This window comes from Polyodon spathula, chromosome 9 (genome assembly GCF_017654505.1).
Source record: "Polyodon spathula isolate WHYD16114869_AA chromosome 9, ASM1765450v1, whole genome shotgun sequence".
Lineage (NCBI taxonomy): Eukaryota > Metazoa > Chordata > Actinopteri > Acipenseriformes > Polyodontidae > Polyodon > Polyodon spathula.
The window spans coordinates 7,318,707-7,334,166 of NC_054542.1; the positions used below are offsets into that span (position 1 = coordinate 7,318,707).

Sequence of the window (15,460 nt, forward strand, 5' to 3'; positions counted from 1 at the left end):
CACTCTGTGTTTTTCCTTCTTTATGCAAGTCAAGGTTGTTATAATAGTAGAAAACACTAGTGCAGGCTTTGAGTAAATTGTTGATGCTCAAAATGCATCAGAGTAGAAAAATGCAACATGTATAAAAGTTTTGCAAAGTATATATATATATATATATATATATATATATATATATATATATATATATATATATATATATATATATATATATATACACACTTTGCTATTACTTAAATATTGAATTATTTGATTAAATTGATGAAAATGTCTAACCATTTAAGGCACTTACACATTAAATATGATTATATTTTTTGTATCTGAGCCACCTAGTTTCACAAACGCCTCTATCCACACTTAAATATGTGCAGATTAGTTTAGTTAGATGTTTATTGCATTTGTAATAGGATTAAGATTATGGGGTGAAAGAAAAAACCCATAATTGAAATGCTTTGAAAACACAATGTAGCTGTGCGATATTCAGCCAGTTTTCTCCAATTTAAATAAACTGCGTGAAGTTGTAAATGATTGATGAGTGTTTCTGTATAAGATTAGTGTTTGTAATAAGATTATTGTCTTAGGGATATGATTTAATGCAAACTTTAAAAATGTCCAAGGATTTAGTCATTTACACAAAACATTAGGATGTCAGTACCAATTACTGTTAAAATACAGAAGAAAAGGCTGTGTTCTGGGAGACATCTAATTCCTTTCCCAACACTCAACCATTCCACCAAAATGAGAACCTTTTTTTCATCATGAACCAAATTATTCTTCTTTAGGGCTGTCGAAAAATATAGTTTTCCGTTTCAGTGAACTTCCTTGGTTTAAGGTCTATAATAGTTAAAATGTTCAAAGATTCATTCTTCAGACCATGTTACTTCAGAGCCGAAGCCTAATTAATCTATGATTATGTTTTTATAGTTTAAGACTAACTGCAAGTGCATGGACAAACAAACTAGTTTAATGGTCTCAGATAATCCATCCAGCACTGTACATCATTGCAGATACTGGCCAAATGAGTATGTATAATAATTAGAATTACACCACATACTAAAGTCAAATTAGAACGTGTACTAAATATTTGAAACATCTACTGGATAACACATTTTTAACCCAGATGGCCTTCCATGCATTCAAACACACAGTCCTATGCCTGTGAGAAACCTATACATGTATTCCCCTCAAGTTTACAGCATTGACGGCAAGCGAAAGCAAACTTTGATTGCAGTGTGTTGAAATTAGTTCATTTTTAAATGGCTTACTGTTTTTATCTTAAATCGTAGGTTTCATGATTATGCAGCACATACTGACATAAGCTTTAAACCGGTTATTCTGTTTATGGCTTGTGGCGTATAGATGAAAAGAACAGCAAAATGGCTAATAAGTCTTTTTTTTTATAGTAACTGAGCCACAACAACAGCAATTGCATGGGTTGCATGTGCCTAAAACAGGGACTGATGACCTTACAGTACTTGTCTGCTCTTCAAGTCACTGTACTTTACAATATTATAGTGCCATCTAGTGGTCTGTGCTTAATCACATTTAACCATACTCCTTGCTTCACCTTGCTTGCACAATATCTGCCACTGTGAGCTTTTATATTAGTACTTTTATAATATGTCTTGTCTTGATGTTAAGAACTCTTATAAGTTCCTAAAAACAGTTGATCTGTTTCTCCTTTACCCCTGGTCATCCTCGCCCTCACGGCTGTGGTAGAAACATGGATACCAGGGTGCTCCTCTCTTGTAATTGTTCTTTGGTCCCACACATGCTGGCCAGGGGTACAGGCTCACTCCTCTGTTCAGTAACATAAAAAGGGCAGACCTTCAAATGCTCAGACATGGAGGGAATGTCATCAAAGCACCAGCTGTCTACAGTGGAAAATAGACAACTGAACTGCCAGACCTGCGATAGAGAGAGAGAGAGAGAGAGAGAGAGAGAGAGAGAGAGAGAGAGAGAGGGGGGGGGGGGGGGGGGGGTAAACTGTTAGAACACAGTTCACAGTTTTGCAGTACAGTTGATACCAAATTCATTTCTAGTTAAAATCAGTATGTGCAGTTATGATGGCAATTTAACTGTTCTTTGCAGTCTAGTGCCAATACTGACTGCCAAGACCCAACTGATCCAGTGCATGCAGGCATGACTGCAATGACAACTGTGCATGACGACTCGGCCTGTCCACTGACCTCAACCACCGTGGTGTCTTGTGTATTACATCATTCATTTTAACCAAGCGAAATTGGTAAAACCTTTCACCTTTCGTGGGTGAACACATTGAGGAAGCTTTATTAGAATGTTAAAGAGAGAGAAAGAGAGAGGGAGAGAGAGAAGAGAGAGAGAGACAGAGAAAGAGAGAGAGAGAGAGAGAGAGACAGAGAGAGAGAGAGAGAGATAAAGAGACAAAGAAAGAGTGAGAGAGAAAGAGAGAGAGAGAGAGAGAGAAAGAGAGAGAGAGAGAGAGAGAGAGAGAGAGAGAGAGAGAGAGAGAGAGAGAGAGAGAGAGAGAGAGAGAGAGAGAGAGAGAGAGGGTATTGTCAGAACAAAATGTATTTGGACAGACAGCATCATTGTGTCCCCCCCCCCCCCCCACCCACCCAATAAACACTACAGTTATCTGAAACTTTACAACACATTACTGCACTTTTACAATGATTTTACCATAGTCTACCACAATACATGTTTTATGAGGGCTTGCCAAAGGTCATCCCAAAGGTTATAATAACACACAGGACTGCTCTGACCACTGTGCAATAAACTGCCCACATAGGTTAGCAGCATAACTATAGTAGGTTCTGTAGTATGCCATTCACATTTACCAAGGCTTAATGGGTAAAATAAGTACAAGGAAATCCAACTTTTCATAGATGGATCTTTTTGTAGAGAAATTGCTGACACTGTGTATTTAAATACAACTATAACATGCTGTTTTACAGAAGTAGCTTTTGAAATTAAATTAAGTTTGAAGGCCCTACAAGTATCATAGTGACAATATGCTGAATATACCTCCATCTATCGCTTACCTTCTTCCTTGCTCTCCAGGAAGATCCTCCATGTGAGTATGTTTTCTTTTCCCATTTCAGACTGACCATACCTCGCTCCTGAAGCAGTGTGGAACAGACTTCCCTCATGTACTGAGAGACCTGGGCTAGCTGGGACAAAGCCAAGCTATCTAAAAACCCAGCGATGTGCTGCAGCATCTCAAGGGGCAGGCTGCTCAGGGAGTCCAGGTTACTTGCATGTTTTCTGAGGGCAGGATTAGTTTTCACACCCTCGAAGAGTAAAGAAGAAACCTCTGGCTTGAGAATGAAGGTGCTGAGTTCCTGACTGTAGGTAACTTTAGCCTTCTGTCTGGCAGGACGGAACTTCCTTTGGCTGTAGGTGCACCCGAGGTAGGACAGAGGGCAACGCTGCTCGAACCAGCCGCTCAGACTAGACTGCATATCAGCATGGATGTTCTTGAAGTGTGAAGGAAACTCGTCGCGTCTGAAGAAGTGGTGGCAAAACAAGGTGAACACGGAGCTGACTTTGTTGTGCCTGTTAGTCACGCTTTCAGGTTGAAGATGAAAACTGAGGAACGGACTCCGGTCTGCTGTAATGTCAGCCAATGAACAATCTGGCTTAAACGGTGTTGATTCAAATGAATAAGTCTGTGTTCCAAAGTCTATAGTCACCCCGTCACTTCCCTTGGTCTCTGAGATGACATGACCTTTTAATTCTCTTTCTAATGAACAAAGTAAGGAAGCCCTAATCTCATCCCATGTCGGTATTTCATCTTCGGTGACACCTAAATCAGATGTGTCAACGGCCTTGTGTTCTTTCTTCATTGAAGACATCCCACCGTATGACCTTTTGGCACGGTAACTTTTGGGAACCTTAAATGTTTGGACACTTTTGAGTTCCATTGGTTCTATGCTTTCGTAAACAAATTCCCTGTCTCTTGGGGTACAGGCATCAATCTGGCCAAAGTTAATCAGCATGCTGCCATTGTGCACCAGATACATGTTGTATTCCATTGGGGTGACCTGTTTGCTTAGCCTTTCCAGAACCCCATCCTGCCAAGGTGCTTGACCCGTCTTATCAAGATATCTTTCAGCTTCAGCCTCCCCGTTTGTATCATTCTGAGGCTCTACCTGCTGTTTTTTACTGCTGGATGCAGCCTGATCTTTGTGCCCTGTGTGACTTTGTTTCTTTAAAGCCTTTTCAGTGTGTTTGCAGCTGCTCTTCTCCTTACTAAACATGTTCTCCCAGATGTCATACCTTTCAAAGTCTGCCACATTTGTATTCTTTGCCAAAGCTTCACGCTCAGCTTGGGTCAGTTCAATAACTTCTTCCCCACTAAATACCCTCCCCACAGAATCTATAAAGATATTGCTTCCTGAAGCAGTGGCTTGACCAGAGCATCCAGCTTCTAGTTCTGCCCCTTCTGCTCCTAGTTCTGAAGCTCCATCTCTAACTTCAGGGACTTGTTCTGTCAACTCAGGAAAGAGGGATCTCATTTTTAAAGAATTGAATAGGGCTTTTTGGTCTCTGAGAGCCATAGACAGGTCTAAATTCTCCTCAGAATATGGTTCTTTCATTACATTCTCGTTGAGAATGGTGTCTGTTTCTATTAGAGGCCAGCGGTTCCATTCCATGGAGCAGCTCACAGTGCTTGCTGGACAGACCTCCAGATGCTTAGCGAGTTTGAAACGGAGCATGGAGAATGGGCAGCCATATTCAGCATTAAGGCAGGGGACCTTTTCCTGCAGGCACAGCAGTTTGTGCTCTTCCTCCTTGCACATATGGAAAACCGCCCCACAGTGAAGCCGACAGTTTATCACCATGCAGGAGATGGATATTTCTATTGGGGCCCTGCATCGACAGCTGAAGCACTTTTCACAGTGCTTGTGTTGGCCAGCCGGGGGTCTTTTGTTTTTTCCCTAAAGAAGTCAGCAAAAAAAATATATAAATATGTAAAAGCTCTAATTAAAAATTTAAAAACAAATCCCCACTGTTTGTCTATGGAGACAGGAAACTTACCATTGCTGCACCAACTGGATTCCTGCGAGTATACAAAAAGGTTACAAGAGCAATCCAAAGAGTAAAAGATATCCCTGAAAAGAAGAAAAAGAAGAAAAGATATTTAACAGATGAATCTCTGGTGTGAGTAATTTAGACTTGTCAATGACAGTGGCTGGAAAGCAGCATTCAGAAATGATTTGCATCCCAATAATAACAAAAGGCCTCTACACTTTGAAGGCCCTATTAAGACTGCCACTGTTATTTATGTCTTAGCTTATCAACGATGCTAACTTGCAAAAGTAACACCAGTTTTAAAGGTTTTGTTCTGTTGATGACAGATCCAGGGCTGATTTAGAAGGATACAGGAAGCTACCCCCACCACACACACTGAACTATCTTTCAAGAATCTCTTACTGCTAAGTATTGCTAAGTATTTATACCCACACTGCAGTTCAGACATTTTGGATATGCATAATGACATCATTGCATTGCCATACAATAATGCCTGTCCAAAAACTCTGCCAAACACATTCCTCACAGCAGTCTTTCTCCTTTAAATATCAACCAATGACAATCGCAAATATTCTCTGCATTTAATGGTTAGTTGAGGTTTCATGATGACCTTTGAAAAGGAATATCCTAATGTCACAGTTGCACAACCCTTTAAAGCTCATGTTATTACAGCTGCAATGAAGTTCATAGTTAGGCATTAAGCATTCAGTTCTATCATTTGACTATTATGAATCAGTTACAATAAAATAGCAATCAAACAGAGGCCTTCATGCAAAACACTTTACTTAAAGCAACAGAGCTTATGGTTTTGGTTTAAGTTTTCTACAGGTTGTTGCAAAAACAACTGTCTTTGAGAGTAAGAAGTGGCATAAGGGTCTTAATTTTGTGGTACGTAAAGCTATTAAAATGTTGTTCTTACCTTCGCAAGTGTTAGGAGAGTCCTGGGCTGCATAGTAGTTGAAAGGTTGCCTTGCTGGTGAAATGTCTGTAGTGTTCACGATGTTAAAAATAAACCAGTGCACATGCAACCAGACTGTGGTAATGTGACAGTGATCGACCAGCTCATGTTACCAGACCAAAGATTGCTGTGCATTATCTGTTGTGGTTTACAGGTTTTTTTTTCAAGGTGCTATGAGCATTGGTATTAATTAAAACTAGACTATTTTCCTTTTATTTAATAATACGATCATTTGCAATGTATGCTATATGTTTTCCTAGAGTTTTTAAAGTCACCTACAGTCACATGTTTAAGTTTGTATACAGATTATTATAATTATTTATTTATTAGCAGACGCCCTTATCCAGGATGGCTTACAGTTGTTATAAAGTATCACAGTACAATGTATCAAATTACAAAATATCACATTATAAAATATCATATTACAGAATATCACATTAGAAAATGTCACATTATATAACATCACATTATATAATATCACATTACAGAATATGACATTACAGATAAGAACAGTTATAAAGTATAGTAAAATCAGTAGAAAATTAGATCAGATTCAAATAAGATCAAAATAAAGAACACAGTAAGTAATTACATTTAAGAGCGAGTTCTAGTGAGTACATCTGCTAGGGGGACCTATTACAATATGTACAATATATGCATTAGAATTAAGAGAGGTTCAATGGTATATCAAATGAGCTATTTTAGCCAATTTTAAAAGTTTAAATGAAGCTTACAGTGTGTGTATTACTGCTATGTGACTCTCCATTTTGTTTAATGACGAGCACTTTTGTTAAGAAGTTTGTAAAATGAGAAATGTTTTGCTTTCTATTATACAGTACCAGCGTTACAGGTCTGTGCTATGATGTAATAAGGGTGAAAAGCCTATGCTTTGAGCAGTGTGTCAAACGCAGCCACAAGTTGATTCTTTGTGGCAGGAGTAGCCAACCACCCCCCCCCCCCCCTCCCCCCCCCCACCAAAGGAGGGAGTCACACGGGCCTGAATGATTTTTTCTATGACGTTGGTAATATTATTTTCAGTCAGTCCATTTCGTTGCTGTTGTCATGGTCTGGGCTTGCATTGTGATTCATTGTACTGCTGCCCTATACCATCAAATGGTCAATAGAGTACCGTTAGCACATCTTTTCATTTGAGAACTACTTACTAGGAGCAAAAAATATATATTCTTACTGCTCCAGCAAGCGCTTGATACATGTGGTATTTAGAGTGCTTTCACAGATTGACAATGCCAAACACACACACACACACACACACACACACACACACACACACACACACACACACACACACACACACACACACACGTTAGACTGACATGGTTTAACTCCAGTTTTAATGTTATTATGTATTTTACAGTCAAATAATTAAGAATTTGGTAACACAAGCTGCTCTTAAAGTGGCACAGTCACGTTACCCTGAACTGCTTGTGCCCAGCAGGTCTATTTTTAACATGAACATCCACAAACACATGCACATCCGCAAGACTGCTTCAGAAAAGGACCTAGATTTACTTTACACTTAAACAGGTAAGAATACTGTTGCTACAGTTCTTTGCTTCTATAAATAAAGGTTTGCTTCATTCTCAAGCGGAGAAAAAAACAACACAACACTAGTTTCAATGAAATACTTACAAGTAAGCAAGAGCAGAAGTAAGGACACATTCTCTGAGAGTAAAATCATGTTAAACAGAGTGAGACTAACAAGAAACAGCCTAGCTGCATGAGCAGCAGTTACATTAGTGTTCTGAGTGGACGTCTGCTCATTGCATTCTGCTAATTGTTTTATTTCACTCTGAAGAGTTTAAACTAGGCTCCCTGCAGCACTGATACATCCATATTTCATACATGTTGATTTGTAATAACACAAATCAACAAGCATGGGCATCCACAATATTTGCATTGTGTCACTATTGCATGGAGTGCTTCAATTTTAAAATCTTAACATTAAAGGAATCAGTTTAAACTTCACTTTAGTTGAATCGGATGTTCAGGATTATGAAAATTAGACATTTGCTTGAACTTTTCCAAGACCAGAAAGATTAAAAAATGTAAGAATATAACTTTGAATTGATTGACACAAAACACAAATCTTTGAAAAAAAAATGGGTTACTTGATATCTTGACTATTTGTACAGTGTTTATTTGTTTATTTACCCTTTATTATAAAGTGCTGTATATTGTAATTGTGGTCAGTAAATTACCAGTAATCTAATTGGTATCAAAGGAGCTTTAATTAAGTGCTAAGTATTGTATTTACCTTATTTTTTCAATACCTTAGTGGCAGTGCTTCTGTGGATAATATGAGGTAGGAAAATAGATTAAAAAAACCTATGCGAGAACATCTCAAATACCCTGTCAAGGTGCATGTGTAGTAATTAAAGGGCTAAAGCTATACAACAACCTGCTTACCCTTCGCATGAGACATAAAACCAAGGTCCTATTGTAAGAGACCTGCAGAAGCAGTTGTTGATCATTCTTAGTTCCTCCCCAAGTCTCTGTAAGTCGCTTTGGATAAAAGTGTCTGCTAAATGATTAAATAAAAATAAGCATTATGAGTGGTTCTGAGCCCTGCTGTATAATTAACTAAAATCATTTTTTCTCTATATCAAAATCTACCTTATGCTAACAGTGCTTGTAGTCCTAGTTGTCCTTCTTTTGGGAAGTTCCTGGTTCAAAAGAATTCCACAATATGGTTTCAGCTCTGCTGATGTATAGTAATTGTATGAAATGCTGAAGCTTTCTAGATAGTACACTGAACATACAAAGAGTACAGAGTCACATTCATTTTCAGCAATGTTTTACAAAATCATTTAAAAAAGATTGTCCACTACAAGTTCGTGGTTTTTAGAGATCATTTAAAATATGATGCATTTCAGTTAATTTCATCTTGTATCTTTACAGACTGAAGGACATTCACTTGGTACATCAATGGTACGTTTTCTGTTTCCTTCTCACAACTGAAGTTATAATTAGTTATGTAAATTAGGAGTGACAGTAACATTCTGAGTCTGCAAATGTAAGCGTATTAAAGGTTCTCTCTAAATAGCAACTAGACACTAGGCTTATTTCTTTTTTTAGTTTCAATTCTTTTATGTAATCTGCCTTTTCATTTTGATTAATAAGAGCCTTCATTTCTTGTTGAGTCGTGTTTAGGGAAGAAACAAAAGACCCCCCACTGGCCAACACAAGCACTGTGAAAAATGCTTCAGCAGTCGATGCCGGGCGTCAATAGAAATATCCGTCTCCTGCATGGTAATAAACTGTCGGCTTCACTGTGGGGCGGTTTTCCATATGTGCAAGGAGGAAGAACACAAACTGTTGTGCCCGCAGGAAAAGGTCCCCTGCCTTAATGCTGAATACGGTTGCCCATTCTCCATGCTCCGTTTCAAACTCGCTAAGCATCTGGAGGTCTGTCCAGCAAGCACCGTGAACTGCTCCATGGAATGGAACCGCTGGCCTCTAATAGAAACAAAGACCGTTCTCAACGAGAATGTAATGAAAGAACCATACTCTGAGGAGAATTTAGACCTTTCTATGGCTCTCAGAGACCAAAGAGCCCTATTCAACTCATTAAAACTGGCACCCCTCTTTCCCGAGTTGATGGAACAACTAGAAGCCCCTGAAGTTGTAGATGAAAGGTTGGGACTAGAAGCTGAAGGGGCAGTGGGTGGAGAATGCCCTGATATGTCATCGTCTGCTCTTGCTAGTGACTTCACAGATCCCAATGTGAGGGTATTTAGTGGGGAAGAAGTTGCTGAGATGACTCAAGCTGAGCGAGAAGCTTTGGCAAAGGACCAAAACGTGGCAAACCTGGGTAAGTACAATGCGTGGGAAAGCATGTTTAGCAAGGATAAGCATAGCTGCAAGCACGCTGAAAAGTCTGCAGAGACACGGGAGACAACCAGCAGTCAGAAGGATGGAAACAAAATGGCTAATGCTGAGGAACATTTAAATCATGACATATCGGGTTTGGCACCTTGGCAGGATGGAGTTTTGGAGAGGCTCAGAAGCGAGGTCGCTTCAAAGGACTTCAACATGTATCTGGTGCACCATGGAAGAATGCTACTTCAATTTGGACAGATTAGTGCCTGTACCCCAAGAGAGAAAGACTTTGTATATGGAAGCCTGGAACCCATACCTGTCCAGACTCTCCATTCATTTAAGGTTCCCACTAGCTACCGGGCCATAAGGAATCGCATTGGGGATTCTATAAAAGAAAAGAAAGAAGAAACCAAGGGGATAGACACCTCTGATTTAGGTGTCACCAATGATGATATATCAAAATGTGATGTGGTTATGGCTACATTGGTTTGCTCATTGGAAAAAGAATTAAAAGGCAAATTCATCTCAGAAACCTTTTCAGATGATGGAATAAGTATACACATTGGGACACAGACCTATTTATTTGAATCCACACCGTTTAAGACCAGTGCTTCATTGGCTGACGTTACAGCAGAAAGCAAACCGTACCTCAAGTTTCATCTTCAAGCTGAGAGCGTGACTACGAGGCACAACAAAGCCTGCTCCGCATTCACTTTCTTGTGCCACCACTTCTTCAGACGAGATGAGTTTCCGTCACACTTCAAGAACGTCCATGCGGATATTCAGTCTAGTCTGAGCGGCTGGTTCGAGCAGCGTTGCCCTCTGTCCTACCTCGGGTGCACCTACAGCCAAAGGAAGTTCCGTCCTGCCAGACAGAAGGCTAAAGTTACCTACAGTCAGGAACTCAGCACCTTCACCCTCAAGCCAGAGGTTTCCCCTTTACTTTACGAGGGTGTGAAAACTAATCTTGCAAGAAACCCGGAGTCTCTAAGCAGCCTGCCCTTTGAGATACTGCAGCACATTGCTGGGTTTTTGGATAGTTTGGCTTTGTCCCAGCTAGCCCAGGTCTCTCATTACATGAGGGAAGTCTGTTCCACACTGCTTCAGGAGCGAGGTATGGTCAGTCTGAAATGGGAAAAGAAAACATACTCACATGGAGGATCTTCCTGGAGAGCAAGGAAGAAGGTAAGTGACAGATCATGTGCATATGTCAGCACATTGTCACTATGATGCTTGTAGTGGATAGAACTCATGACTTAATATGCCAAACTATGTCTGTATAATTATAGTTTCTGTTAAATATCAGTACATTGACCGTTATTCAGAATGTTATTAATAAAGCTTCCTCAATGTGTTCACCCATGAAAGGTGAAAGGTTTTACCAATTTCGCTTGGTTAAAATGAATGATGTAATACAAAAGACACCACGGTGGTTGAGGTCAACAGGCAGGCCGAGTCGTCATGCACAGTTGTCATTGCAGTCATGCCTGCATGCACTGGGTCAGCTGGGTCTGATTTTTCACAGTAGGATGTTGAACTGTGTTTTTAAATTGCAGTCAGTATTGGCACTAGACTGCAAAGAGTACTAAAATTGCCATCATAACTGGACTTACTTATTTTAACTAGAAATGAATGCTGGTATTCAGTGGCATCAACTGCACAACAAAACTGCAAACTGTGTTCTGACAGTACCCCCCCTCCATATCTCTCTCTCTCTCTCTCTCTCTCTCTCTCTCTCTCTCTCTCTCTCTCTCTCTCACAGGTCTGGCAGTTCAGTTGTCTATTTTCCACTGTAGACAGCTGGTGCTTTGATGACATTCCCTCCATGTCTGAGCATCTGAAGGTCTGCCCTTTCTATGTGACTGAACAGAAGAGTGAGCCTGTCCCCCTGGCCAGAATGTGTGGGACCAAAGAACAATCACAAGAGAGTAGCACCCTGGTATCCATATTTCTACCACAGCCTTGAGGGCGAGGCTGACCAGGGGTAAAGAAGGGGATCGTTCCCAGTCTCAAGACAACTTCAGTGCTATTAATTAAAGTCTGTTTTATTAATGATAGAGTTTGCTATTCAAGAAACTATACCGGTGTGGGTTCTTTAAGAGTAAATAAGAACATTTTGATGAATATCAAATATCAAATTGTGTGTTACAGATTTGTGAATAGGGCCCAATATGACAGATAAAGCTATTGTTGTGGTTGTTGTTTCTTTAAGATGAGACTGAAATTTCTTACGAGAAACATTACCCACCATTACGTTTATTCTCCTAACATAAATTCCCCTGTATATACATGTAAATGAACACGTAAAGCAGGATGCAAATAAAAGCATAGAGAAACAGAAAGGAATGTGATACAAGTATGAAACTATCATAAAATTATCTCTGCTTTATATAAAGAGTTCTTCTGTGCTACTGCAAATCTTGGCACATAATTATTTTTTATTTGTAACAACATGATTTACAGTTTTGGTGCAGTTCCTACTTGGAGCCACAAGAGGGGGACACACTACAGTACTGCCTAATCAAAGGAATTGGAAAGCATCACCAGATAATTCTTCACAGTGGTGGAAAAAGATTTATTTCATTTATATACAAAAACTGTTTTAGACTATCTGACTTCTTTACCGGCAGTCTAATGAGTATTATAAATGTATTGGTCTGTTACAATGTGTTATTCAGTCAATAACAGAAGGTGTTATTCCATAAGAGGCACAGACAAGGACACATTCCAGGAATGCATTTTTGGAATTTCTCATTACTCAGACGGAACGTTCAGCCAAACAAATGGAACGTGGAACAGCTTATGAAATCAGATTGTTCAGGTCCCTGCCCACTCTGTTCGGTCTCTCATAATAACACCTCTAATTAAACCATATCCTAGTTAAATTAAAGGATTGGATACAGTGCTTTGATTGCTCTTTCTCGATCATTGTGTCCCAAATTAGTTGTACCATCTTATTTGAAATGTGTCTTTACAACACATCAGTGGCAGAACTGAAGTGGAGTCGCGATATGAGGGCGGTGAAGACAACGCAGGGTGCCATTAATGCTGGTTACAGTAGATGGATGCGTGCTTCCTAATAGTAATGCAGAAAATAGTTGAACCAAGTGGGGGAGCCATTGTCCTGTCAATTCTATGTGTGATGTGGTTCAAACTACTCTGACAAAACACCATTGGCAATTTTCTTTTTACTTCTGTTTGTTTTTTTTTATTTTATAGAAAACATACAAATGTTTCATAATTGCATGACATTGATTAATGGAGATAAATAGTTGAGTGAAATAGTTTCACTATACCAATAAGGATTAATGTCATTCCTACATCTAGGTATTCCCTATGACAAGTTGAGTATGGAACGGGTGATTTAGAAGCTCATCTGTGCAAACAAATGAAAGAAAGTTTACAAGACAAAGCCAGCTTCTCTCCCCTTTAAACCATAGGATGGCAGTCGATAATGAAACAGTCTTCAGGGAAATCACGTTACACCTTCTGCTCTGGCAGTGGCATAGCTTCTAGAACATAATCCTCCTTAACTATAAAATGATAGACTTCAGTGGCATTAAATATAATATAATTCTGTTTATTCTAAGCCTTGAAACCAAGTCATGTTGGTCTTTACTGGTTTGTAAAGGCAATTTAAGAAGAATGTCTTTATCCTTAACTTTGTATGATGTTTGCAATCAAGTGTTTCTGTAGCTTCACTGTTGGATTTTTTTTTGTGTATTCAATAATACATATTTTGTATTTTCTTTAAAAAAAAAATGAAAGCAAAGTACCATACTAAGTTCAAGAAAGTTATCAGTCTGCATGCCTTACTTGCAGGTAGTCTGTTATTCATGCACTTCCTAGATCATTCACCTGCAGATTCCAGCACAGCAACGATTAGGTACTTCCACTTGTGCTACATCATTTAATACATGTACTTACACCAAGAACATGATCTGGGACACAACTTTGTTAAGGCCATAGCCCTCCAGGCAGAAATTGCCTGTGGGAGGCTGGGGGTTTAACAGGTTAACTAGTCATTTAGTTCAGTTCTGTCCGCTGAATCACACAATTGAGTGCTACAGTGCTGTAAGAGCTTGTAGTAAGTATTGTATTAGTAAGTGGTACAGTGTAAATCCATGTAGATAAAGTGCCTGTATTTCGATGCGCATTGTTTTATTTTTTTTTATCTTCAACCCCTTTAAGAAAAATAAAAGAGATTCAATTGCATGATTTTATTGGAGTAAACTCTTCACATTTGTTCTGTTTCAAATATCTCACTTCCATCGCCCACTATGATTCTGCCTCCTGTCTCTTTTTCGTTCCTTCTTTCTTTTTGCTTCAATACAACAATGTTATACACATTTCATATAATTTTACCTAAAGGGGACGTTCAAGTGTTATCCTCAACCATCACAAACATGACCCTCGCCCTGCGATAGGAGAAAACATGTAATATTGTCATACTGCAGTACTGTAAGTGCTAAAAGGCATAAAGGGGATGCTAATTTTGTGAGCATTTCTTTTATAAGCTGCTGTAATAAAATTTTATATGATATTTCAAACAAAGTTATCAATCAGTACCAACCTGAGGATATATAAGCCTTTGTTTCTCCCCCTATTATAGTTTACCATAGTAAATCTGCTTGGTAATTGTGCAGATAATTTGTGTCTTTTTTTTGTACTGTATCTATTCTGTCTTTTCATTTCAGTTTATGGGTAACCCCTTCTCCAAGCAGATACGAATTCATAATAATTAACTTTAATCACATAATCTTATAGTCTCTCCTAGCGGTGTGCAGAAGACCCATTACCTGTACTCGTATTCATACACGGAGACGTCACACTCTTACTGATACACAGATTGTACCTGTACTCTTCATCTGGAGTGGGCAGGGCAAAAACCGGAAGTGCCATATCTATTTGTATTGTATTATTGGCATAATCGTAGTGGATACTCGAATGGTCCGAATGCCTGGCACGACAGCTACAAACCTTCTAAAAGATGTTAATGGCACGTCATATATATTCTATAAGGAAATGAATAGTATCATAATAGTGAAGCATTTACTTTTTCCCAATATAGTCTTTTCCACGTCCTACTTCATTTGTAATCCAGCATTATTTTCAATAATTGGATTCAATTTTGATGTTAAGCTTGGCCATACCTCTTTCAGAATTTCTTTTAAATGAATCCTGAAGAATAAGATGTGTGTTCACTCAGATGTAGGGCAGACATTTTAAATCAAGGCAGTTTGCTAAAGATCATTTCAGTTTAGTCTTCAGTGGAATATTTTCTGCATCGTTGTAGGGCCAGAAAGCGATACATTGTCAGACTGAAACTTGACCAGCCTAATGCCACAAGATGGTACGCTGTCAATGCTGAGGCTGACTACTGCACAAATCACTACGAATAAGACAAACTGTAGTTCACCTACAAAATCGTATATGTTTACAATTTTAGATAACCCAATTTGCTGCACATACATTTACTGAATTCTGAAAAAAAAGATATTAAAATGAGGCCAAGCTCAGTACATCGAACCCCGTTCAGACGGGCGTGTCCTTGTTTTCTGAGATAAAATCATTTGCACAGCCTGGGCAAGCACAGTACACTGTGTACCAATTTTTAACGCTTACCACTAAATTATACCACGTTGTAAA

General features: G+C 39.0%; 2 protein-coding genes across 2 annotated transcripts; one reads left to right on the plus strand and one right to left on the minus strand.

Moving 5' to 3' along the window:
* Positions 1-378: 378 nt before the first annotated feature.
* Positions 379-6,064, minus strand: LOC121320939 (F-box only protein 40-like). The gene is made up of 4 exons (XM_041259759.1): positions 5,933-6,064; positions 5,020-5,093; positions 3,021-4,919; positions 379-1,905 (listed from the first exon to the last, which is right to left on the minus strand). Exons 2-4 carry the CDS (start codon positions 5,020-5,022, stop codon positions 1,702-1,704), a joined length of 2,106 nt encoding a protein of 701 aa, XP_041115693.1. The 5' UTR covers positions 5,023-5,093; positions 5,933-6,064; the 3' UTR covers positions 379-1,701.
* Positions 6,065-7,327: 1,263 nt separating this feature from the next.
* On the plus strand, positions 7,328-14,218 carry LOC121320449 (F-box only protein 40-like). The gene is made up of 4 exons (XM_041258784.1): positions 7,328-7,516; positions 8,891-8,920; positions 9,143-10,996; positions 11,574-14,218. Exons 2-4 carry the CDS (start codon positions 8,918-8,920, stop codon positions 11,775-11,777), a joined length of 2,061 nt encoding a protein of 686 aa, XP_041114718.1. The 5' UTR covers positions 7,328-7,516; positions 8,891-8,917; the 3' UTR covers positions 11,778-14,218.
* Positions 14,219-15,460: the final 1,242 nt, after the last annotated feature.